This window comes from Felis catus, chromosome A3 (assembly GCF_018350175.1).
Source record: "Felis catus isolate Fca126 chromosome A3, F.catus_Fca126_mat1.0, whole genome shotgun sequence".
Taxonomy (NCBI): Eukaryota; Metazoa; Chordata; class Mammalia; order Carnivora; family Felidae; genus Felis; species Felis catus.
In genome coordinates, this window is record NC_058370.1 from 109,410,369 (window position 1) to 109,438,030 (window position 27,662).

General features: G+C 39.4%; 1 protein-coding gene and 1 pseudogene across 8 annotated transcripts in view; both read right to left on the reverse strand.

Moving 5' to 3' along the window:
• The window catches only part of RMDN2 (regulator of microtubule dynamics 2), an 83,466-nt gene that overhangs the window by 25,008 nt on the left and 30,796 nt on the right, over nt 1–27,662 (reverse strand). For 6 of the 8 annotated variants that reach the window (XM_023251952.2, XM_045054685.1, XM_023251951.2 and 3 more), the window contains 5 exons: nt 24,291–24,465; nt 23,059–23,161; nt 19,052–19,112; nt 7,234–7,309; nt 5,743–5,820 (listed from right to left, as the gene is read on the reverse strand). In XM_023251952.2, coding sequence (XP_023107720.1) covers nt 5,743–5,820; nt 7,234–7,309; nt 19,052–19,112; nt 23,059–23,161; nt 24,291–24,465 — 493 coding nt within the window. Of the gene's footprint in view, nt 1–5,742; nt 5,821–7,233; nt 7,310–19,051; nt 19,113–19,265; nt 19,470–19,670; nt 19,794–23,058; nt 23,162–24,290; nt 24,466–27,662 lie in introns of those variants that run through there. The other 2 variants (XM_023251950.2, XR_006595811.1) reach the window with 2 other exon arrangements.
• LOC102899384 lies at nt 2,688–4,689 on the reverse strand (annotated as a pseudogene).

Sequence of the window (27,662 nt, forward strand, 5' to 3'; positions counted from 1 at the left end):
GTCACTGAGTTCCCTAAGTCTATTCTCATCTTGCATAATTTCTTTTCTCTCACTTGCTCAGCTTGATTCCTTTCTATTACTCTGTCCTCCAGATCACTGATTCGTCCTTCTGTTTCTTCTAGCCTGCTATTTATTCCATCCAGTGCACTTTTAATTTCAATTATTGAGTTCTCCAACTCTGATTGGTTCTTTGCTATTTCTGCGTTAAGGGTCTTGCTGATGTCCTCCACTCTCTTCTCAAGTCCAGTGAGTAGCTTTGTGATCATTACTCTAAATTCTCTATCAGGCCTATTACTTATCTATGTTTCCCTTAGGTCTCTTGCTGTCATTTTGTCCTATTGTTTCATCTGGGATATATTCCTCTGTCTCCTCATTTTGCCTAACTCTCTGTGCCTGTTTCTCTGTGTTAGGAAAGTCAGATATATCTCCTGCCCTTGAACATAGTGGGCAGGGTGTGTACCCTTAACAAGGTGGTGCTGGTCCTTTTCCACAGGAGATGTGCAGCTGCTGCCAAGACAGGGGCCAGCTGGGCCACTCTGCAAAGCACATGTGGGCAGGGGCACGGTGCTTGCAAGTTGTGTGCGTCAGTCCTCTTCTACAGGGGATGCACAGTATTTTTTGCTTCCTTTTAAAACCTTTTCTTTTTTCCCAAATATGAATATTAGAGGTTTACCATAAAAGGTTAAAAGGATTCAGAAATGAATACTTAAGAGGGTACTGATACTCTCTCGACCCCATCAAGTGCCTTCCTTCCCAGTATCATCTTCTAGGTTTCTAGTAGCCATTAACCTCTATTCAACAAAATTATTCCCTTGCTTTCCTACATAGTGTTACTTATTGCTCTGTTTATTTTTGCTTTTTTTTTTACTTAAAAAAAATGATCCCATGTTGTTTATTTCTTCCTATGACTTATTTTGTTCGCTTATTATAGTTTTAAGATTTTATCCAGGTGGCTGAGTGTGACTGAAGTTCTGTCATTTAAATAGCTGTGAAACATTCCATCATTTAAACATAGGTCAGTGATTTTTCATCCACTCTTTTGTAAATGGACATTTGGATCTTTTTCATTTTCTTGCTCTTAGGAACAAGGCTGCGGCAGGCATTCTTGTACATGCCTTCCAGAGTACATTTGCAAGACTTTCTCTAGGGTAGGCACCACTGTGGGTCATATGGTAGGCAAGTAATCAGATTTAAAAGATAGTATCCGATTATTTCCAAAGCAGCATGCTCCTACAACAATGCAAAAGTTCCTGTTGCTCCATATCTTTGCAACATCTTACACTGATATTTATAAATTTTATCAAATAAGAATAAATGGCATCTCCTTGTTGTTTTTTAATTATAATTTCTTATTTCAAGACTTACGTTTCTTAAGTTGTTTTATTTCAAAATTTGAATTTAATTGCATTATGATCAGGAAACCTGTTTGATATCAATTCTTTGAAATTTATTAAGACTTGCTTCATGACCTCATTGATCAATGTTGTCAACACTCTACATATGCTGGAAAAATGTGTACCCTCCAATGGTACATTATTTTTATATGTGTATTAGATCAAGGTTATTAAATGGGAAGCTCCAATGTTTTACATACTTAATATGTGTTTTTGACTTCTTGTTTTATTAATTACCAAGAGCACATGAATATTTAGCACTGTGCAATATCCTTTCTTCCCTTCTATGTCTTTGTATCTTTCCTTCATATTTTCTATCTCTTTGTTCCTCTGTGCTGCACTCCAGGCAACTTTTTCAGATTTACCTTAAAGTTCACTAATTTTCTCTTTAGTGGTGCCTATCAACTGCTAAATCTTTCCACTGAGTTTTCTTTTAATGTGAAATAATAGACTTTTATACCAAAATTTATCTTATCTTTTTTCTAATCTACCTGGTCAGTTTTGTAGTCTCATGCTCCTCATCCATTCCCCTCTCCCCGATTCCTTTTATTTGAAAAAAAAAAAAAAACCACACACTGTATAAGTAGCTATTTAACATTGTATATTCCACAGTTCCAAATCTGAAGTCCTTTTAGATCTATTCCTGATTTTGGTTTCTGTTGACTGTCATACTTGATGCCTTATTTCTTTGTATATTCTATTATTTTTGACTGTGACCTCATCATCCTTGGGCTACTCTGCAGTTTTATAAGACCTATGTGCATGTATATTCTTCCAGGGCAGATCAACATTAGCTTCTGCCGTTTGTTTATGCCATGAAGATCAGGATCCACTTTAAATCAGAATTTCCTTCTTGGGTTTTTGTTTGCTTGTTTGTTTTTATTTTTATTTTTATTTTTTGGAACTTTTAAAGAATTTATTCTATGAAAAAGAGACCAGGTGATGGCCACAGGCATAACAATTGGGGTCCAAAACAGAGAAAAGGTCTTTTTCATCACCAAAATCAAACTCTACTCCTAGTGTCCTTCTCTCAGGGTTTGTGTTGAGTTTCCAGACCCTTAAGCTCTATTAAGAGCCAGCTTTCACTACTTTTAGGTAAATTCACCAAAATTCTGTTCTTGTTAAAAATTGTGAATAATAATGGGGCGCCTGGGTGTCTCAGTCGGTTGAGCATCCGACTTTGGCTCAGGTCATGATCTCGCGGTCTGTGAGTTTGAGCCCCGCATCGGGCTCTGTGCTGACAGCTCAGAGCCTGGAGCCTGCTTTGGATTCTGTGTCTCCCTCTCTCTCTGCCCCTCTCCTGCTCATGCTCTGTCTCTCTCTCTCTGTCAAAAATAAACAAACATTACATTTTTTTTTAATTGTGAATAATATTTCTGTGAAAGCTCGTGAAATCAGTTAAACTCAGCTTTTTGGCCGGTTCCATTTTTCTGTTTCTCATCTTAGTATAACTATCATCTGTCCGTACGACACACCCATAAGCAAGGAAAACAAAGACAGAATCCTAGCTTTTAGTTTTTACATTGTCCCCATACTCTCTGAGGTCTAGTAGCCTTCATGAAGCTTCGTGTGGGAGTAGAAGGCTTCTTGATCCGGGAAGGATTTTCCACAGATGCTGCCCAAGCAGCCATCATCCTCCTTGCGTGAGTGACGGACGTGGCTGTCATGGGCAGTGTGGGATGCGAAAGATTTACCAGAGTGCTTGCATTTGAAGGGTTTTTCCCGAGTGTTGCCTGATATATGTGCAGAGGATGTTAGAGGCAGTGAACCTCTTTGTGCAATACACACACTGGGATGGTCTGTCTCCAGAGTGGATTCTCGTGTGTTTGTTTAGGCTGGAAGACTGAGAGAAGCATTTCCCACACGTAGAACACTTGTGAGGCTGGTGCTTCTCGTGAATGTGCAGGACGGGGATCCGGAGCTGGTCCCACTTCTCAAAGGATCGTTTGCAGACAGAGCAGGGAAATTTCCTATCACCCTCGTCCACACAAGGGGTGTGCTTGAGGTGCTTATCTCTGTAATATTTGTAGGTAAATACTTTTCCACATCTTTCACACCTGTAGCCTTCTGCAGACTCTTCAGAGGGCCCAGGCACCTGCTTCCTCTGTTCTGTGAGCTAAAGGCTCACGGGAATGTCCAAAAACTTTCCATAGCAGTCTCCATACCACACAAGGAGCTTTTGGTTCTGGCAGATATCCTTGCGGCTCTCGTAAGATATCTGCCTTTGACATTGCAACTAGGCTCTGCTCCTTGGGGAAACAGGCACAGTTGACAGAGGACATCCAGTTCCCTGCACCTCCTTTTCCATCTATAAAGTGGCTCAAATGACCATCTTTGACAGTCTCGCACATCAGAGAAATTGTCTCCATAGGTCTTGACTTCACTGGCATTGACCACTTTACCTTGAAAAGGTCCAAACCTGACTCCTTTGGCAACAAGGCTACTGCAGAATGCACCAAAAATGCCACACTTCACCAAACATCGTCTGCTTGAGGCAGAGACCTTCTGGTAGTTGAAGGAGTCTTTACCCAGAGTTCGACAAAGAGAAGCAGATCCAGAGCTGTCTGTGGGGACCAGGAACCCGGAGAGACGACTTCCCTTGCTGGTTCAGGAGTTTGGAGCCCTCCTCAGACTGCTTGCTGGGGGAGCAAGATAATAACTGGGAGGCCTCCACCCCCTCAGGTCACCGGGAAGCGTTCGCAGCCAGCGGGGCATGAAAATTTCAGGTCCACGGCATTGGCCACTGTCACGTCGGCCACCAGTATGGCCCAAGCCTTCACTGGTGGCACCTGTATACTCGTGGCTGCTGTTGAGGAAGTGGAGCACCTCTCTGGGGAGCTGGGGAACTGGGTACCGCGCTGGCGGCTGGCTGTACCAGGGCGGATCGTAGAGCCGCTCCCTCCACAGGGCCAGGTTGGAGCTCAGCAAGGGAGGCGCGGACCGCACCGGAAGGCAAAGGGGGGGCATAGCGTGGGATGCAGGCACGGCGGCCTCCAGCTGCAGGAAAAGTTGGACATCTTCCCCCGCAGCGGTTAGTGTGTTCCCATAGCGGCCACAGGCCGGGAAAGGTGTGCAGGAGGCGTCCAGGTGTTGGGGGCGTCCTGGGCCGCCCTAGGCAGGTAGCACATGTTGCCTTTGGATCCGGCCTCACCTGGCGGCCACAGAGCCATCCCGGGGCACAGCGCGGGTTGGGTCTCCCAGAGGGCGACCATGCAACCAGCACCTCCAGGGCCCTGAGGGTGGCGGGGGCTCCGCACTGGTAGGCTGCAGGCTGGTGTTTGTTTTTAACAGTCATTTATTTTTGAGAGACAGGGAGAGACAGAGCATGAGCAGAGGAGGGGCAGAGAAAGAAGGAGACACAGAATCCAAAGCAGGCTCCAGGCTCTGAGCCGTCAGCCGTTCGACGTGGGGCTCAAACCCACAGACCGTGAGATCATGACCTGAGCCACCCGGGCACCCCTCCTTCTTGGGTTTTTTAAGCCTAAACAAATAATGTACATTCAAGCCCCAGACTCGTGTGAGGTCGGGTTGGTGGGTTTTAAGCCTTTGGAATCTTGTACCTTCATGAAGACTCAGATTCTTAATACCAAAAACTGGCGTAATAAGAACTGCTTACAGGGCCGTTTTAAGGATCAAAGGAGATAAGAAATATAAAGTATAAACTGCACATTTGATACATAGCAGGTGTTCAACAAAAAAGCCTCCTTTTCCATTCCTAATCTTCAAACCTCAACTAACAAGCTTCCTCTTTTGCTTATGCTAATCTTCTCATTCAGAAATAGCATTTCTCTTAAGCATAGTTTTTTCATGCATCCCTGAAGACGTATTTTCACATTATGTTAATTTTCTATAAACTAATGTCACTTAACACACCGGGGCTTAGACTCGCCAGCTGCCTTTATTTATTCCTATATATTTCATGTCCTTTTCTAAGTTCAGGTCTTTCAAGGCCAGAACAGTAGGCACATAAATGCTCAAGACACTCTGTTAAGTGACAAAGTCCTCTCACGAAACAAAGAGTAGGACACCAACACAGGGCACACGCAGGTCGGTGGCTGATCACCAATTGAGAGAGCACAAAGGAGACGGTGTGATTGTTGTGAGGGGAGATGGAGAGGTGCTAAGTGGAAAAGTACAGACATCTATGTATACATATAAAACCACATGCCACATGTAACATGGTATATAAACCAATCAATCATAAACTCATAAAACACGTACTGATTTTATCATTTTCCCTACAGCAGGCACCTGGTGAGACAACTAAAGAAAGAATAAGTCACTAAAAATATATCACGTAATCAAAGTATACTGAGATAAGAATTATGGATAAAAACATTCGGCTTACAGTATAACAGTATCTTCCTTTGAGGTAATACAAAAAAGGTTCTTCGGGTAAAAACTGGATTGCTTTATCCAGATGCTCCTAAAAGAAAAGTCCAAAACAAATACCATCTCTCAGGGTTCAGGTGGTGTTGAATGCAGCTGTGCCGAAATTCAAAGGGGCTTTACGGTGTTGTTTAGTCCCCCTCCTTAATCCCTACCGTTAACATAAGAAGTCATACCAATAATTCAATTATCAGAAATGATTGCTCACAACTAGAACCTGACTGTGATGATGAATTTCATTAAGCTATGGATAATTTAAAGCCAACGTCACTATAAAAAGTAGAAAACCTCCAAGTGACGCTTTTGTCTGCCCATGACTTGCCTAGCTAATACTGATTCAGCAGCATGCTTGCAAGTTTCAAATGATTAGGATATAATGGAAGACAGAATAGCAGAACTGGGTTGTGGAGGAAGCTATTCCCCTGACATTATTAAAATGGGTATAGGGAGCTGGAAAACAAAGAAACTTCTTAGCTCATTTATTGAGCTATCAAAGCTACGGACACGTTACAAATGATTTACACGTATATTACTTATTTTATTCATTTATCACGGTATGTTGAAGTCCTAGATTGGATTCTATTCCCCCCACCAAATCAATATGCAAGTATTTTATTCATTTATCATGGTAAGTTTAAGTCCCAGATTGGATTCTATTCCTTCCACCAAGTCAATATGCAAGTAATGTTAACTAATTAGTCCCAATCATGTTTCTGATGTTGGTGAACTCATCACCAAAAGACTAATCCTGTGTCTGAAAAAATAATACTCATCTACTATGTAAGTTCTTTCAAGATCTAGAATAATAATCTTCAATCACTCAAATAGGTTTCATTTTTTTGGCACAGTACTATTTAAAGACTGTCACTTCATTTAAATAAAAAAGATAGGGACACCTGAGTGGCTCACGCAGTTAAGCATCTGACTCTTGATTTTGACTCAGGTCATGATCTCACAGTTCGTGTGCTGGAACCCCACCTTGGACTCTTTGCTGACAGCGTGGAGCCTGCTTGGGATCCTCTCTCTCCCTCTCGCTCTGCCCCTCTCCCCTTCTCGCACATGCTCTCTCTCTCAAAATAAATATATAAACACTGAAAAAATAAAATAAAAATTAAAAAGATAAACTTCTCGAGATTGAGATTAATTTGGGTTTTATAACTTTTTTTTTGAGAGACAGTGAGAGAGAGAGGGAGAGAGAGAGAGAGAGCATGAGCAGGGGAGGGGTAGAGGGAGAGAAAGAATCTGAAGCAGGCCCCACACCCAGCATGGAGCCTGTCATGGGCTCAATTCCATGACCAATAGATCACGACCTGAGCCAAAATCAAGAGTCGGACGCTTAAGTGACTGAGCCACCCACACACCGTGAGAGATCCATTTATTAAATAATTTGATTTATGCCTTTTAATGGAACACATAGCTACATTAAAATATCTTTAATATCAAGAAATACCTTGAAGCGATGTCCATAGTTGATTTTATTTTGTAAGCCCTCAAACTCGGACACATAGCCACACAAGACTGCATACCTGAAAAGGATAAAAACAGTGGACAGTGCGTGAACTTTTTAATCAAATATACCAAATAAACATTTTTAGAATATCTCTAAAGCATTCATTAATATTTGATGAAAGTATTCAGATAGATACAAGGGCCCTAAAAATAATAAATACTTGACATTAACATGAGGCTGGTTTCCTCAGCTATTACTGAGGATACTCAACACCGTCTACCTCATATGTGTGCCACAAGGGCAAAGTACCTAAAACGTGTAATTGCTTAGAATACTACGTGGCACACAGTGAGTTTCAAGAAATATTAGCTGCTTCTATCACCATCATCAGCATCAAAGTCACAAAGAGGCTCTCAGAAAAAGTCTAGTCATAACAGTGATAAATTGAAAAAATATATTGTGTCATCATATCCCTGTTCTTCCTTAATAGAATTAAAAATAAAAATGTCGAGAGGTTTGCAAGATGGCGGCTTAGGAGGACGCTGGGCTCACCGCACATCCTGCTGATCACTTAGATTCCACCTACACCTGCCTAAATAACCCAGAAAACCGCCAGAGGATTAGCAGAACGGAGTCGCCAGAGCCAAACGCAGACGAGAGGCCCACGGAGAGGGTAGGAAGGGCGGCGAGGCGGTGCGCGCTCCACGGACTGGCGGGAGGGAGCCAGGGCGGAGGGGCGGCTCACCGGCCAAGCAGAGCCCCCGGGTCTGGCTTGCAAAAGCGGAGGGGCCTGACGGACTGTGTTCCCACAACAAGCGCGACTTAGCGTCTGGGAGGTCATAAGTTAACAGCTCTGCTCGGAAAGCGGGAAGGCTGGAGGACAAAGGGAGGGAGAGCCGCTGGGCCCCCTGACGACAGAGCTCAGTTTGGTGGGGAACAAAGGCTCTCGCCAGCGCCATCTCCCCCGCCCATCCCCCAGCCAAAATCCCAAAGAGAACCAGTTCCTGCCAGGGAACTTGCTCGCTCTACGCAAACACCCAACTCTGTGCTTCTGCGGAGCCAAACCTCCGGCAGCGGATCTGACTCCCTCCCGCTGCCACAGGGCCCCTCCTGAAGTGGATCACCTAAGGAGAAGCGATCTAAGCCTGCCCCTCCTGCCCCCGTGCACCTTGCCTACCCACCCCAGCTAATACGCCAGATCCCCAGCATCACAAGCCTGGCAGTGTGCAAGTAGCCCAGACGGGCCACACCACCCCACAGTGAATCCCACCCCTAGGAGAGGGGAAGAGAAGGCACACACCAGTCTGACTGTGGCCCCAGCAGTGGGCTGGGGGCAGACATCAGGTAGACTGCGGCCCCACCCACCAACTCCAGTTATACACCACAGCACAGGGGAAGTGCCCTGCAGGTCCTCACCACACCAGGGACTATCCAAAATGACCAAGCGGAAGAATTCCCCTCAGAAGAATCTCCAGGAAATAACAACAGCTAATGAGCTGATCAAAAAGGATTTAAATAATATAACAGAAAGTGAATTTAGAATAATAGTCATAAAATTAATCGCTGGGCTTGAAAACAGTATACAGGACAGCAGAGAATCTCTTGCTACAGAGATCAAGAGACTAAGGAACAGTCACGAGGAGCTGAAAAGCGCTTTAAACGAAATGCATAACAAAATGGAAACCACCACAGCTCAGCTTGAAGAGGCAGAGGAGAGAATAGGTGAACTAGAAGATAAAGTTATGGAAAAAGAGGAAGCTGAGAAAAAGAGAGATAAAAAAATCCAGGAGTATGAGGGGAAAATTAGAGAACTAAGTGATACACTAAAAAGAAATAATATACGCATAATTGGTATCCCAGAGGAGGAAGAGAGAGGGAAAGGTGCTGAAGGGGTACTTGAAGAAATAATAGCTGAGAACTTCCCTGAACTGGGGAAGGAAAAAGGCATTGAAATCCAAGAGGCACAGAGAACTCCCCTCAGACGTAACTTGAATCGATCTTCTGCACGACATATCATAGTCAAACTGGCAAAATACAAGGATAAAGAGAAAATTCTGAAAGCAGCAAGGGGTAAACGTGCCCTCACATATAAAGGGAGACCTATAAGACTTGTGACTGATCTCTCTTTTGAAACTTGGCAGGCCAGAAAGAACTGGCACGAGATTTTCAGGGTGCTAGACAGAAGAAATATGCAGCCGAGAATCCTTTATCCAGCAAGTCTGTCATTTAGAATAGAAGGAGAGATAAAGGTCTTCCCAAACAAACAAAAACTGAAGGAATTTGTCACCACTAAACCAGCCCTACAAGAGATCCTAGGGGGGACCCTGTGAGACAAAGTCCCAGAGACATCACTACAAGCATAAAACATACAGACATCACAATGACTCTAAACCCGTATCTTTCTATAATAACACTGAATGTAAATGGATTAAATGCGCCAACCAAAAGACATAGGGTATCAGAATGGATAAAAAAACAAGACCCATCTATTTGCTGTCTACAAGAGACTCATTTTAGACCTGAGGACACCTTTAGATTGAGAGTGAGGGGATGGAGAACTATTTATCATGCGACTGGAAGCCAAAAGAAAGCTGGAGTAGCCATACTTATATCAGACAAACTAGACTTTAAATTAAAGGCTGTAACAAGAGATGAAGAAGGACATTATATAATAGTTACAGGGTCTATCCATCAGGAAGAGCTAACAATTATAAATGTCTATGCGCCGAATACCGGAGCCCCCAAATATATAAAACAATTACTCATAAACATAAGCAACCTTATTGATAAGAATGTGGTAATTGCAGGGGACTTTAACACCCCACTTACAGAAATGGATAGATCATCTAGACACACGGTCAATAAAGAAACAAGGGCCCTGAATGAGACATTGGATCAGATGGACTTGACAGATATATTTAGAACTCTGCATCCCAAAGCAACAGAATATACTTTCTTCTCGAGTGCACATGGAACATTCTCCAAGATAGATCATATACTGGGTCACAAAACAGCCCTTCATAAGTTTACAAGAATTGAAATTATACCATGAATACTTTCAGACCATAATGCTATGAAGCTTGAAATCAACCACAGAAAAAAGTCTGGAAAACCTCCAAAAGCATGGAGGCTAAAGAACACCCTACTAACGAATGAGTGGGTCAACCAGGCAATTAGAGAAGAAATTAAAAAATATATGGAAACAAACGAAAATGAAAATACAAACGCTTTGGGACGCAGCGAAGGCAGTCCTGAGAGGAAAATACATTGCAATCCAGGCCTATCTCAAGAAACAAGAAAAATCCCAAATACAAAATCTAACAGCACACCTAAAGGAAATAGAAGCAGAACAGCAAAGACAGCCTAAACCCAGCAGAAGAAGAGAAATAATAAAGATCAGAGCAGAAATAAACAATATAGAATCTAAAAACACTGTAGAGCAGATCAACGAAACCAAGAGTTGGTTTTTGAAAAAATAAACAAAATTGACAAACCTCTAGCCAGGCTTCTCAAAAAGAAAAGGGAGATGACCCAAATAGATAAAATCATGAATGAAAATGGAATTATTACAACCAATCCCTCAGAGATACAAACAATTATCAGGGAATACTATGAAAAATTATATGCCAACAAATTGGACAACCTGGAAGAAATGGACAAATTCCTGAACACCCACACTCTTCCAAAACTCAATCAGGAGGACATAGAAAGCTTGAACAGACCCATAACCAGCGAAGAAATTGAATCGGTTATCAAAAATCTCCCAACAAATAAGAGTCCAGGACCAGATGGCTTCCCAGGGGAGTTCTACCAGATGTTTAAAGCAGAGATAATACCTATCCTTCTCAAGCTATTCCAAGAAATAGAAAGGGAAGGAAAACTTCCAGACTCATTCTATGAAGCCAGTATTACTTTGATTCCTAAACCAGACAGAGACCCAGTAAAAAAAGAGAACTACAGGCCAATATCTCTGATGAATATGGATGCAAAAATTCTCAATAAGATACTAGCAAATCGAATTCAACGGCATATAAAAAGAATTATTCACCATGATCAAGTGGGATTCATTCCTGGGATGCAGGGCTGGTTCAACATTCACAAATCAATCAACGTGATACATCACATTAACAAAAAAAAAGAGAAGAACCATATGATCCTGTCAATCGATGCAGAAAAGGCCTTTGACAAAATCCAGCACCCTTTCTTAATAAAAACCCTTGAGAAAGTCGGGATACAAGGAACATACTTAAAGATCATAAAAGCCATTTATGAAAAGCCCACAGCTAACATCATCCTCAACGGGGAAAAACTGAGAGCTTTTTCCCTGAGATCAGGAACACGACAAGGATGCCCACTCTCACCGCTGCTATTTAACATAGTGCTGGAAGTTCTAGCATCAGCAATCAGACAACAAAAGGAAATCAAAGGCATCAAAATTGGCAAAGATGAAGTCAAGCTTTCGCTTTTTGCAGATGACATGATATTATACATGGAAAATCCGATAGACTCCACCAAAAGTCTGCTAGAACTGATACAGGAATTCAGCAAAGTTGCAGGATACAAAATCAATGTACAGAAATCAGTTGCATTCTTATACACTAACAATGAAGCAACAGAAAGACAAATAAAGAAACTGATCCCATTCACAATTGCACCAAGAAGCATAAAATACCTAGGAATAAATCTAACCAAAGATGTAAAGGATCTGTATGCTGAAAACTATAGAAAGCTTATGAAGGAAATTGAAGAAGATTTAAAGAAATGGAAAGACATTCCCTGCTCATGGATTGGAAAAATAAATATTGTCAAAATGTCAATACTACCCAAAGCTATCTACACATTCAATGCAATCCCAATCAAAATTGCACCAGCATTCTTCTCGAAACTAGAACAAGCAATCCTAAAATTCATATGGAACCACAAAAGGCCCCGAATAGCCAAAGGAATTTTGAAGAAGAAGACCAAAGCAGGAGGCATCACAATCCCAGACTTTAGCCTCTACTACAAAGCTGTCATCATCAAGACAGCATGGTATTGGCACAAAAACAGACACATAGACCAATGGAATAGAATAGAAACCCCAGAACTAGACCCACAAACGTATGGCCAACTCATCTTTGACAAAGCAGGAAAGAACATCCAATGGAAAAAAGACAGCCTCTTTAACAAATGGTGCTGGGAGAACTGGACAGCAACATGCAGAAGGTTGAAACTAGACCACTTTCTCACACCATTCACAAAAATAAACTCCAAATGGATAAAGGACCTAAATGTGAGACAGGAAACCATCAAAACCTTAGAGGAGAAAGCAGGAAAAGACCTCTCTGACCTCAGCCGTAGCAATCTCTTACTCGACACATGCCCAAAGGCAAGGGAATTAAAAGCAAAAGTGAATTACTGGGACCTTATGAAGATAAAAAGCTTCTGCACAGCAAAGGAAACAACCAACAAAACTAAAAACCAACAAAACAAAACCAACCAACGGAATGGGAAAAGATATTCGCAAATGACACATCGGACAAAGGGCTAGTATCCAAAATCTATAAACAGCTCACCAAACTCCACACCCAAAAAACAAATAACCCAGTGAAGAAATGGGCAGAAAACATGAATAGACACTTCTCTAAAGAAGACATCCGGATGGCCAACAGGCACATGAAAAGATGTTCAGCGTCGCTCCTTACCAGGGAAATACAAATCAAAACCACACTCAGGTATCACCTCACGCCAGTCAGAGTGGCCAAAATGAACAAATCAGGAGACTATAGATGCTGGAGAGGATGTGGAGAAACGGGAACCCTCTTGCACTGTTGGTGGGAATGCAAATTGGGGCAGCCGCTCTGGAAAGCAGTGTGGAGGTTCCTCAGAAAATTAAAAATAGACCTACCCTATGACCCAGCAATAGCACTGCTAGGAATTTATCCAAGGGATACAGGAGTACTGATGCATAGGGCCACTTGTACCCCAATGTTCATAGCAGCACTCTCAACAATAGCCAAATTATGGAAAGAGCCTAAATGTCCATCAACTGATGAATGGATAAAGAAATTGTGGTTTATATACACAATGGAATATTACGTGGCAATGAGAAAAAATGAAATATGGCCTTTTGTAGCAACGTGGATGGAACTGGAGAGTGTGATGCTAAGTGAAATAAGCCATACAGAGAAAGACAGATACCATATGGTTTCACTCTTAGGTGGATCCTGAGAAACTTAACAGGAACCCATGGGGGAGGGGAAGGAAAAAAAAAAAAAACAGGTTAGAGTGGGAGAGAGCCAAAGCATAAGAGACTCTTAAAAACTGAGAACAAACTGAGGGTGGATGGGGCGTGGGAGGGAGGAGAGGGTGGGTGATGGGTATTGAGGAGGGCACCTTTTGGGATGAGCACTGGGTGTTGTATGGAAACCAATTTGTCAATAAATTTCATATAAAAAAAATAAAAAAATAAAAATAAAAATAAAAAAAATAAAAAATAAATAAATAAAAATAAAAATGTCACGGCCTCCCTTGATATCATTTGAAAACAAAAATAAGTATCATGACTAAAACAAACAAAGTCAAAGGTAATTTCAAAATACACTTTTTTTTTAAAGTTTATTTATGTATTTTTGAGGGGCGGGGGGTGTAGGGGCAGAGAGACAGGGAGAAAGAGAATCCCAAGCAGGCTCTGCACTGTCAGCACAGACCCCAACACAGGGCTCGAACTCACAGACCATGAGATCATGACGTGAGCTGACATCAAGGGTCAGATGCTCAACCCACTGAGCCACCCGGGCATCTCCACTTTTCTTTTTCTTGAAAGTTTTAAAAAAATTTGTTTATTTATTTTGAGAAAGAGAGAGAGAAAGAGAGTGAAAGTAGGGGGAGGGGCAGAGAGAGAGGAAAGACAGAATCCTAAGCAGGCTCTGGACTATCAGCACAGAGGCTGACGTGGGGCTCAATGACAAAAACCATGAGATCGTGACCTGAGCCAAAATCAAGAGTTGGATGCTCAACCATCTGAGCCACCTAGATGCCCCATGAATACGCTTTTCCAAAAAATTCCCCACGACCTCAATCCTTCCTTGGAAACACTGCATACTAGAATATGGCATCCCATGAATTGTTTACTTTTTTTTCCCACTGGGAATACACAAGTTGCATCAATAATTATTTGAAATAAGTTGGGTGCCATATTTGTTTAGCAATTTGCTCACTCCAAAACCTGGGAATATATTACTTTTCATATTCAGAGGGTTTCTGTCTGTGCAAAATATTCATTTACCTAAATCCTTCAAGAGTAGGTATTAATTGTTACTTGCATTATCATAACTGAAATGAAAGATGTAACTTTGGGTATTTATCTTGATCATTTCTGTGGATAAGCATAACTTTCAAGTACAAAAATGAAGTGAACAATTTTCTTAATTTGGAACAGTGAGACCATTCCTGAGCACAAAAGATCCCACAATTCGCACAACTTATGACAAACAATAAAATGGTCACTTTTCAGTTATGACTTTTTTGACCTCTTAATTTGCAGTTTCTATACAATCAACCAAATCTGCAACAGTAGAAACAAGAATGATGACTAAATCAACCTATCAAAAGTGACCTGAGAACTTAACCAGATTAGGAGATGTTACTATTCACAAATTCTACCATCACATTGCCTGACACATACCTCTCACCACCCACCAGAGATTGAGTTTGTAGGAATAGATTACTGGACTCGTGAGTTCCCCTGGAAAACTGTTACTGTCACCTCCGGTCTGACCATGTTCTTCTGAAATTCTCTCTGTTGTTCTGCTTTATCATTCCTCCCAGGGAGTTCCAGAAAGTGGAGCAAAATTCCACACAGCTACATCCCCAAATTCCCCCATTTCTGTTGTGGGCATTATTTGTATTTAAAACCTTAGGTCACTTTATTTAAAAAAATAAGCTTTTATTTATTAAAAAAATTTTTTTAATGTTTCTTTAATTTTGAGAGAGAGAGAGAGAGAGAGAGAGAGAGAGAGAGAGAAAGTGTGTGAGAGAGAGGGGGCAAGGGGTAGAGAGAGAGGGAGACACGGAATCCAAAGCAGGCTCCAGGTTCTGAGCTGTCAGCACAGAGCCTGATGTGGGACTCGAACTCACGAACTATGAGATCACACCCTAAACCAAAAGTCTGACACTTAATTTACTGAACCACCCAGGTGCCCCAATAAGCTTTTATTTTAAAATAGCTTGAAATGTATAGAAAAGTTGCAAAGATGGTAGAGAGAGTTCCCATCTACCCATACTCAGTTTTCTCTACTGTATACATCTTACGTTACTACAGTACATTTATCACAACTGTACTAACACTGTCAGACAAGATTGATATGTAATTTTTGCAATGTACCAAAATTAATATGTTATTAACTAAACTCCCCACGTTATCCAAATTTTCATGTTTTCCCCTAAATTAAATTTTGACACTTTTCTTTCCATCCCTCCTTCCACGTTTATCTCTATTCATTCACATATATGAAAATCTTTTGTTTCTAATGTGAAAGTCGTTTGAATTACTCTTGTCACCCATCATACACTCTGTTCCTCATAATTTTGTGTGACTTGCAACTTTTATTACATACTTATTCTATCTTCATCCACTGACAAAATTATGGAACACAGACGTGGAATCCTGGAATCGTTTCCAGGTTGATAGTGATGTTGCCAACAGTTACTCTGTTGAATAACTGGCTTAAACCCTTCTCTCAATATGGGTAACCCAGAGGCCTGCCCACATTTCTATATCTTGTCCACAAGAATGTGGTAAGTAAACTGACCTCACTGCCTTGCTTAAATTCACATATACTAGCTCAATTTCCCTACTCTCTACACGGGCAGAAAAATTAAAAAAACAAATCATGTCACATTTTTAGAAGAATCTGTTGGATCTGTATGAACTTTCTCAACCAGAGATTTATAGAACGAAACATTTGTACTGGAAGCAAAAGAAAAGAATCTGTGTTCACTGATCTAGGATCAATCATCTATTTTCTGAACATCAGCATCAGGTTGATGTAATGCACACCTCGAGGCATTAATAGTGCTGTCTCAGCACATTCTCTCCAACTGACTCTGAGCGAGGAGAAAAAGGAAAAACAAAAACTATGACTTATGAATACCATTGCATGAAACACGCACATTTCCCTTATAATAATCTGTCCTACAGTCTTATGCATTTCACAATCTGTTTTGAAGTTTTTTTCTTTACAGTCTAAAATATTATTTATCTTTCTGGATATCATAAATTCAAAGTTCACCTGACCACTTTTTTCCCAAAGGATCATCATTTCTTTTCTGGCAATCAGTTCCACCTGTGTGTGTGTGTGTGCGCGCGCGTGTGTGTTGTTGTTGTTGTTCTTGTATATTGTTCATCTTTAAAAATGAAATTTAAAATCTTATTTCACAAACCATCTCATGTTGATGGGAACGCTGAAGAATGTTAATTCGCAATATGGTCTTTTACCTCCATCTAGAGGTCATTCTCACCATACATGCTTTGACAAAAATTCTGTATTTTCTTGGCATTGATATGGAATATATCTTTAATAAGTGACAAACATTCCTGTGTCAACAACTACTAAAATAACTCCATTACCTCCCTGCGGTACTTCTGATTCAGCACAAATGCTATTTATGCCGTGAGAAAGCAGAGGAAGAATAATGTAATAGAATACCGAGTATATATGAATAAAAGATCTGGTGTTTGCTTTTCTACTTACTGTGTGACCCTTGCTCACTAACAACCTATCCCCCCCGCCACCTCCCCCATACACTACCTTGCTCACCCTAACCCCTAAAACGGAAACAGGTTGTTCTGTAAATCACGTGCTGTTAAGTCATGTGGATACAATTTGTGAACAGTAGAGCACAACAAATATGTAAGATATTATTTGTAATTATGGTCAAGCCTATGGGGCTGACAAACTACAAAGCCACAGCGACTTTACTCTCTTGATCCTAGAAGTATTTTGGGCTGGTTCAACAAAAATAACATTTTTGTGGACAGCTTTATGAAGACTTAAAGTTTTGAAGCTTTCTGGAAGAAATGAAGATGGAAAACAAGTCTTAAGATGCTATTTGTTTTTCAACCATCCCCTCAATGTGAATCCTTTCTGATAATTATTCCTGAAGATTGCATCTTGTATTTCAAACTGAAGCTTATAAGCCATCACATAGTCCTTTCAGTCCTGGATGTGCCAAGTTGTGCTGCAGGGCCAGGTAGTAAACATTTTAGGCTTCGGGTCAGAGAGTCAAGGTTGCAACTACTGAACTTCACAGCTGTGCACAAATGCACAGACGGGGCTGTGAGCCAGTAAAACTATTTATAAAAATAGGCAGTTGGCCTGGCCAAAGTTTGTCATTTATGACAAACTTATGGGGGGAGGAGCAGATCAGAGTTAAGAGGAGGGCTTGGGTCCTTTTTCTGCCTCTAAATCTGGCCAATTAGCTTCCAAACACTCCCAATATCAGAGGACATGAAGAGAGTGTGGCTTGATCAGTACAAATTCATTATAGTTACCACTAAAAGTGGAAGAAAGGAAGTACTTTAAGGCATACATATGTTAATTTATTAATATTAATGTGCAAATTAGATGAGAAGGTAAATTTGGTTATAGAAATAATACCCTCATACATTGGGAAAATGACCCTAAAGATATGTACCAAGACGCTAACTGCAAAAGTACCTTTCTCCTGGCGGGAGGTGGAGGAGTGAGGGCTCCTGTGGATAGAACTGTTCTGGGGACTGTGGCTTCCACAGTCCTGTGGCTTTCCCCTCGTGGAGGGGGCCGGGGCAAGCTTGCACCTCGTCTTAGGCAAAGTGAGAGCAGGTCAAAAGATCTATTTTTATTTTGGCCTGTGTCCCTCCAGGGACATAGAAAATGTCCTTGACTCCTAACCAGAGAGGCTTGAAGAGGACAGTGTGAGTGGAGCTCCCCCTGCTGGTGGCAGAGTAAATAAACAGGTTTGCACTTGAGAGTTGGTGGAGTGAAACCAATTCCCTGTGGGGCAAATGCAGACCTGCAGAAAGGGAGCCATTTCTGCCTCAAAGTGCTCCAGGAGAATAAAATAATTCCGAAGAGGGGTGGATTTCTGGAAACCGAGGTCTGAGAGAAGGGTCATAAATTAATTTATTACTGTTATCTTTCTAGCACCTGAACTACCTGTATTGCCGCAAGGAACTAAAAAATGTTGTAAAAATGCAACTACAAAGTGTTAATTAAAAACAATATATGTCTTCTTATTTGTGTTTTATAATTCTAAACAAACAAAGGATCCAAAATAAAACATATTCAAGAATATATTTGTTTCCCCAAGGGTAGTCAGCTACACCCATCCAACGAATTAAATTCCCTTTGTTTGAGCTTTCTGATATTATACACGACTTCTCTTTGACCTGTAGTATTAGTATACACAAGCTCATTAAGGTATAAAAAATGAGCGATATGCTTTTATCCTGTGAAGCATTCTTTCCACATTTCATTTAGAAGCATGATATCACTTTAATATTTGTTTTCAAATAAAATGTTAAATCACACTTAATTAGAATTTATCATGTTCGAAGGGGCTGCACTTGGTAGATTCACTTATGAAATCTTCGATGAAAGTTTGCCTTGAATATATTTAAAATACACATATTGTAAAATACATGAGACTAAGAATAGTTACTCTGCTATCTATTAAATATATTTTTCAGTGAATGTGACTGACAGGTCAAAGGGTCAATAATATCTTAAAAATCGATCGTAACTTATATAGAGGCATATGAGAATTCTAAAAGACTGCGTAAGTTCTATGTACTTACCACAGATGACAATGCCCATTCATGGGCGCTCTAGTAATAGCTTTTTCCCCCAGTGTCTTCCCTGAAAGAAAAATGTACTTGCATTTAGTACCTTCACATGAGTCGGGGGGGGGGGTAGATTACTGAATTAAGTCAGTGGTTCCTAAAATATGCTCCTAAGACCAGAAGCATCACTTACAGAAAAGCAGATTTTTGGCTAAAAGAGAGACTTACCCTATAACAAAGTCTGGGGCTCAGCAATCTGTTTTAACTAGCCTGTAGAGATTCTGATGAATGCTCAGGTTTTAGGCTCACTGGACTAAGCGATGTAACCAAGTGCAAGAAAAGTCATCCAATCATTATTTAAAAGCATTAATAAAAATCGTTCTATAATTGACCGACATTTACTGTATGCCTTCTGAGTGTCGTATCATAATCTCTGGGAATAAAAAGTCAAATTAAGACACAGTTTTTGACTTCCAAGGGTTCACATTTCAGTAGAAAGCAGGTATATAAGCAAACAAATTGCGTGTAAAAACCAAAAGTGAGATGAAAAACAGAGAGAGCATGTTAGAGAACAGAGTGTTGAGATGTAGAGAGAACTCCATCCAAAGGGAAGGCTTCCCAGAGAAGTGCTTACCTAATCGTGCACAAAAACGAACAGGCTCGACACATAAATCACCCTGCCAAATCATTCCACTTAGGTTTAGAAGTAACTTTTCGTAATGTCATAATTACTTTGGATAGAGGTTTGTCTAGCGGCCTGAAAAACCAAAATGCTTGCAATGAAACTGGACAACATTCTGAAAATCCTTCTCCAAAAGGGGCTGCTTTGTTTTGTTTTGGTTTTGGTTTTGTTTTTGTTTATGGGGCTGCTTTGTTTTATACCATCTCCCTTTACCCTGCTCCATTTTGTTGTTGCTGTTGCCTTGAAGAGTATATCCAGGGATCTGCAAAATGCTCTTCTAAGTAAGTGGATGATGTAATCTTTATAATAAGGATCCTTAATTCTAAAACCATTCTGTTAATTTGTTAAGGTGGGACACTTCTATATTTTATAGCTCTATTCATTAAGGGAAATATCTCATGTATAAATCTACCTAAAGTGGAAAAAATTAAAAAGTGAAGTGTTTTAATACTGACATTACATTGTAGACCTACATTCGAAGAGTGATTTTTAAATAAACAATTGAAAAACATAGCTTTAAATGTACAAACGTTAAAAATGAAATCAGCATGTAGCTACTTGGCCAAATGAACAAAAATAGCTCTTAATGTACAACCACCAGCCTAAAATAGAGGAGAGTCCATAACCCTGAGAATACAAAAGGAAGGAAGCTGGGTCGGTCATATGCAGGCTGGTTTTGCAGCCTCGTTTATGTAGCTGAAGTCTGCAAGGAAAGCTGTGTCACTTACAAAATGGTACTTTGTGATCTATTTGAGGCACATGTATCGATCACTTAATTCTGGAAATTATAATAATGTTCCTTTAGATACAAGATTCATAGTCTACTTGGAATACAAATTATGATCAGAGTACTTATAAGACACACTGCGTAATGCTATACCCCATCCTGAGTTTTATGAAGGAATTCTGTGCTCTCCAGTGATCAAATCATGCCTTGGGGTAACAATTTTAAATATGCTATTATGGGGAAAACGAGTCACCACTTCCTCCTCCCGCACACTGAGTTCCAGTGTCCCCCAACGCTGGTCTCAGCTCTAGCACACTGTCATCACCTTTCCTAAGCACTCACTACCCGAACACTGAAGTATACTGGGCTGTCTCCATGTTGATCTATCTAGCAAGTTCCTTAGCATGGCACCAACTTAATCACATTTACCTCCCTCCTCTCTTCCTTCTCTCCCTCCCTCTACCCCTCATTTTAACATCACTCCCGGACACAGTAATTTCAAATAAATATTTCCTAAATGGATAGAAAAAAAAAAGAATTATTTTTAATATATTTCAATACGTGAATGAGTAAAATACATCGCAGGCTTTTACTCATTTGTCTTGACACTATAAAGGTTTCTCATTTTTTAAGATACATCCTATTCCAATCTCCATTTTTGTCCCCAGATTTCTTCCCGCCTATTTCTTTTTCCATTTTTACCACCTCTTCCATGAACTCAATTAAACTTCTACTCCGTTTAAAAATAGAGATTCCGAGGCGCCTGGGTAGCGCAGTCGGTTAAGCGTCGGACTTCAGCCAGGTCACGATCTCGCAGTCCGTGAGTTCGAGCCCCGCGTCAGGCTCTGGGCTGATGGCTCGGAGCCTGGAGCCTGTTTCTGATTCTGTGTCTCCCTCTCTCTCTGCCCCTCCCCCGTTCATGCTCTGTCTCTCTCTGTCCCAAAAATAAATAAACGTTAAAAAAAAAAAAATAGAGATTCCAAGTGATTTCACCTAAGTGAAACTCTTACTTTCACAGTAAAGACTTCCCTGCATCGACCCCCAGCCGCTGCCATCATATCCTTTCTGTGATTACTCTTTTAACACCTTGCATTCTCCTCTACTCACAACGTATTTCTGTTTGTTTCTTTATAATATATGGTTATTTCAATGATACTGCTCCCCCACCCCAAAGCCATAAGCTTGTCTGCAGTCTGAGAAGATGTGATTTTGTTCTCATTTCTACCTCCTATCACACACAGGACGACCCCTGATGCCCAGGGTAGGGCAGGAGCTTACAGGCAATAAAAAGTCTTTCCTACTTTAGCAGTTTACATAGCTAGACTGTGATTTTCTCAGGAGATAGGAAAATAAATCAGTTTTTTCTCTTTGGTTAAATTTTTATTTACCCTAGAGTTAACAAACCTCTTCTCTAGAATTCGATTTTGTGTATGGCCTGCAAGATGGATCACTACAGAAAAACTGCCCCACAAAGCTGATGATGAATAATGTGGCAAGGAAATCTACAAGTGGAAGGAATATAATTACAAGGAGCTTGGAAATATTTCCTTCTTGGAAATAAAAAAGACAGGGAACTACCGTGGAATGAGATGTGTAGTATCATTATTTTTGTGCTGTTTCTTCCTCATGCTAACTTAAAGAAAGAACGCTTAGAGAAAAGTTTAGAATGAAAGAAGAAATTAAAGAAGTCTGATGTCAGATTATTGCCCCGAAGCTCAGAGAATCGGCAGCTAACAGGCTTTTTGCAAGAAAGAATTTTGATATTAAGTGACAGAAATAGGTATGTATAAAAGCTTTGACATTCTGGCTATTACTATGTTGTTATACGCTGTTGTTATTAGGGAAAATTTCAAAAAATATGCATAAAATGGTAGAGGACAGTATCATGAACCATCATGTACTGGATCAGTCAGCTTAAACAATGATCAACTCAAGACTAATCTTGTTTTATTGAGATAAATTTTGAAAAAAAAAAACAAAACACGGGGCTCCTGGGTGGCTCAGTCGGTTGAGCGACCAACCTCAGCTCAGGTCATAATCTCGCGGTTGTGAGTTTGAGCCCCACGCAGGGCTCTGTGCTGACAGCTCGGAGCCTGGAGCCTGCTTTAGATTCTGTGTCTCCCTCTCTCTCTGCCCCTCCCCTGCTCATGCTCTGTCTCTCTCTGTCTCAAAAATAAATAAAACATTAAAAAAAAAAAAAAAAGAAAAAAAAGGCATTGAAGTTTAAGTAGTTATTTCTTTGTGGCACCTGAAGTTCTCCCTTATAGGAGTCAAGGAAGGTTATTTTAATTGTGCTGGAGATACCTATCCTCTGCCTCTTACTGTTCCTCAAATATTACCTAATTGTCTTTCTGTCATAAACTTAGTATCTGAAATTTGAGTTTTTCAGCTGTCTATTCTAGTATACTCAAATATTTTTAAAGAATATATACCTTAGTCCTGAAAAAAATTTCTGGCCTTAGACTACATGTATTTTCCAGTACTAGGATATATAAAATAGATTAAATATATTGGTTTTAGCTAAGATAATTTGGCTTTAATTAAAATTCATCGATGGGTTATTATAGATAACAATTGTCACTTGAGAATAATCAGTCTTTATAAAATACTTACCAATATTAGCATAATGTTTCTTTTCTTGTGCATTAGTAGATAGCTCATACATGTCTCCATAAGCGCGAGCAAACCTCCAAATAAACTCTATTTCATCTCTAAACTGAAAAGAAAAAATAGCACTATACATTAGATTAACTCAGTCACTTGATGAAACTATAAATGTTTTCCACTGTAACTTTTAAAAAATTAGGCAGATGAACTGGTATTTATAGATGACTGAATCTAGTCACGTGCATACAATGAATTTGTGCGTAAAATTTGAATTTTAAATTCAAATATTCAGGCTACAAAAAGTGATTTCATAGGGTTACATTTGGATCTCAAAAATACTGAATGTTATCCAGACTCTACCTCTACACCAACATGGAAGAGAGAATTGATAGGTACCAGAATTTGTAAGTTTTCCCTGGTGGTAGTATCTTCTTCTTATTTCTAAGTTACCTACCTTCAATATGATGTCTCAGTGAGCATTAGAGATCACATATACTCAAAAGAGCAGTCACATTTTTAACCTATATTACCTAAAAGTATAATCATAATGCTGGAGATTTAAAAACTTTTAAACAATCTGTTTAGAGTTGCTGAAGCCTCAGACAAAGGATTTAAATTGCTCATGGGAAAGAAAGATTCATTGCTCACTGGGCTATTGAGAACCTCTTCTTACATCTGTCGTTCTTTTTTTCCTTCCTTCCTTCCTTCCTTCCTTCCTTCCTTCCTTCCTTCCTTCCTTTCTCTTTCTCCTTTTTTCTTTTTCTCTTTTTCTTTTTCTTTTTTTTGGTGGTTGTAGTGGGAAGGATGGGCTTTCCCAATTCAGCCCAATGTTAAACATTGAAAAACGACCATTAGTAGAAATGGACTGAAATACTGTGCTGATAGCTGTTACATTAATAACTACAAGACAGAAAACTTAAAATGTAGTTTTTCCTGCCCCAAGAGGAGTATGTCTTATTCTTTATCTTACAGAGTATGTATTAAATACAACAAATTAATAAGTATCAAATAAAAATAAAACTGTATAATCATATCTCTGGTTCTTATATTCATGATCTTAGAGCATAATAAACTCTCAGATTTACTTTTTTAAAGTTTAGTTTAGATTATAGAAAAATTTTGCATCAACCAATTTGGCTTGGGTAAACTAACCCAATTGTTACGGTCATAACATAAATGGGATAGCAGATTAAATAAAAATTAAAATCATACAGATGCTATTATCTCACATCTCTTACCTTTTCTTTGTGGTCACAAAGTAGTTCAAAACTCTCCATCTTGCTAGATTCATTCATACGTAAATTATCAACCTTCTGAAGAAGGACATCTAAATTTAATTCCTCTATGTGTGTGTTAAATGCCTTAGGGACAGGAAAACTCTGTTCTTCTGTGTCAGTATTAGCTGTAATATACCTAAAATTGCAGAAATAATAAATAATGATCAACTCTCTTGAAAGTTATAATAGCCAGAGTGATCCTTTTAAAATGCAAGACAATATGCTATTAGTACAGGAACAGATGAGTGACTGATGGAATAAAACAAAGGCCAGAAGTGGATCCATACAAATATGGAAATGTGGTACATGATAGAGTTGGCAGGTGAGATCAGTGGGAAATTAAGGGATTGACGGGGGGGGGGGGGAATGGCTACTCCTATACAAAACCAATGAAATTGAATTTCTATCATATAATATAAAAACAAGTCTGGATGATATAAGGAATTAAATGTTAAAAATAATTTTTTAAACTCTTAGTAGAGAGTATAGGTGAATACCCTTTAGTCTTTGGAGCAAAAATTTTTCTTCACCAGAATATGAAAGCATTAATTATAAATGATTATTAATTACACATGATTAATCAGTTTGACTATATTAAAATGAAAAACTGTTGCTAATCAAAAGACACTTTAAAAAATATAAAAATGCAAAATAAAAACCAGGAATGGATAGTTTTGCAACACAACTGGAGAACACGGATATCAAGAACACATAAATACTTTCCTAAAATTCAATAATAAAAACTCAGTGAACTCAACAGAAATATGCTTGAGAGATATAAGTAGGCTTTCCCAAATGAGAAAATACATATAGTCAATAAACATAAGAAAAGATGTTCAATGTTCAGCCAATTAGAGAAATACTAGCAAAGACCACAAAGAGATATTGCTTTAAGTTCATTTTGTTGATAAAAGGTAAAAAATCTGACAATACCAAATGCTGGGGAGGAAGTCAATCCACAGGATCTGATGAAGTGTAAATTGGTGAAACCCTCAGGAAAACACTTTGGAATTCTCTTTTAATACTGAACTTTCACTCACGCTAGGACCCAGTAACCCCGGTCTCTTGCCTACGTGCAGAAAGAGATGTATAATAAAAAGAGCAGTACTTTCAAATAGCAAACACCAGGAAACAAACTAAATGCCCATCAAAGAGTGGATGAATATTACACAACGGTCAAAATGAAAGAAACACAGTGATGCGCAAAATTATGAAGGAATCTTTTTTTTAATGTTTATTTATTTATTTGGAAAGAGAGAGAGAGAGAGTGTGTGCATGCACACGCAGTGAGGAGCAGAGAGAGAAGGAGACACAGAAGCCCAAGCAGGCTCTGTGCTATCAACTCAGAGCCCAACGCAGGGCTTGATCTCGCAAACCGTGAGATCATGACCTGAGCCAAAATCAAGAGTCAAACACTTCACTAACTGAGCCATCAGGTGCCCAATATGAAGGAATCTTAACAAATTTATATTAAGTGGGAAAAAAAGCTCTTAAAATTATATACAACACAATCCCCGTTCCATAAAAGCAATCGAAATTAAATGTGTTTTAAGGAATATACACATGGATGCAATAAAATGATGTATTAAAAAGAAGGAATGAACAATATACATTATAGATTCACGATAATAGTTATCTTCAGGTGAGGGGAGGCAGGGGAGCCAAATGTTTGATGAGGACTACTGTCTACATCCTATCTTTTGTTTTAGGACGTGGTTTCATGGATGCTTTCACATTATTTATAATAACTAACTAAATGAATAAAAGTGGCACATGCATGGACCAGTCATGAGAGTTTGTAAGAGCTAAAAGTAGTTTTAGCCCAATTCTACGCACCTGAGGTATAAGAAGAAAATAATAACCAAAAGGTGTAATTAGTTGAATATCGGGCATAATACTCTTTAGAGCAAAAAGCTTTAAATCTAAAGAGGGACACAAAACACTAAAAATGGTTCAATTTATGATAAAGAGCGAGCAGTTTTAGACTTCTATGCATCTACAAACACGAGTCTCAGATATATAGAAAACACAAAATAACACATACAAGGAGAAACTGAATCTACTATCAGAATGGGAGATTTGTAACATAAGATTCTAAGTAATTGATAAAGTGTGAGAGAAAGTAAGGATACAATTTAAACACTGTATGAACTAGCTTAAATGCAATCAAGATACTAGAACTAGACACAGAACCCCTGGAAAACAATGTCTCTTCCAGTATATATGGAATATTTATGAAAACAGCCACGTACAGAGGGCCATGAAGCAAGGGACAAATGATAATAATCTATTGTGTAGACCACATTCCCTGTTCACAATGCAACTAAGTTAGAAATCACCACTAAAAGGTAGGAGAGAAAACCCCAGTATTTAAAAATAATTGATGTGGCTCAGTCAGTTAAGCATCAGACTTTGGTTTACATGAGCTTGTGGGTTCGAGCCCCGCGTCAGGCTCTGTGCTGACAACTCGGAGCTTGGAGCCTGCTTCAGATTCTGTGTCTCCCCCTCTCTGCCCCTCCCCCACTCGTGCTCTGTCTCTGTCTCTCTCTCTCTCTCTCTCTCTCTCAAAAATAAACATTAAAAAAATTTTTTTTAAATTAAAACAGTTCACAGCTCCAATCATCATCTCATTCATATAAAATCCTAATGAATCCACAAAAAGTTATTAGAACTAATAAACGAGTTCAGTAAGGTTACAAGATAGAAGATCAACTTATAAAAGTCAATTGTATTTCTGTAAATCTAGCAATGAACAATCCAAAAATGAAAACAATTTCACTTACAATAGTATTAAAAAGGATAAAATTCTTAGGATTGCATTTAACAAAAAATGTGCAAGACTTGTACACTGTAAACTATAAAACATTGTTGAAATTAAAGAATATGATCTAAATGCATGAAAAGAAATCTCATGCTCATGAATCAGAAGATTTAGTATTATTATGATGCCAGCACTCCCCAAATTTACCTACAGATTCAAAGCAGTTTCTACTAAATCTCAGCTGGTAACATTTTCCCCCAGAAATGAGTAAGCTGATCCTAAATTTCATATGGAAATGCAAGGGACCTAATAAGGCCAAAAGAATTTTGTAAAACAAGAGGAAAGTCAGAGAATTCACACTTGCAATTTTCAAAATTTACTATCAAGTCATAGTAATCAAGATAGTACTGTCAGAAGGCTGATAGACATGGAATAGAGATTAAGGGCCTATTAAGAATTAAGGGTCCAGAAATAAACCCTTATGGTTATTATGAGCAATTTGTTTTGACAAGAGTACCAAGACAACTCAGTGGAGGAAGCAATTTTATTTTCAACAAATGGTACTGGGACAA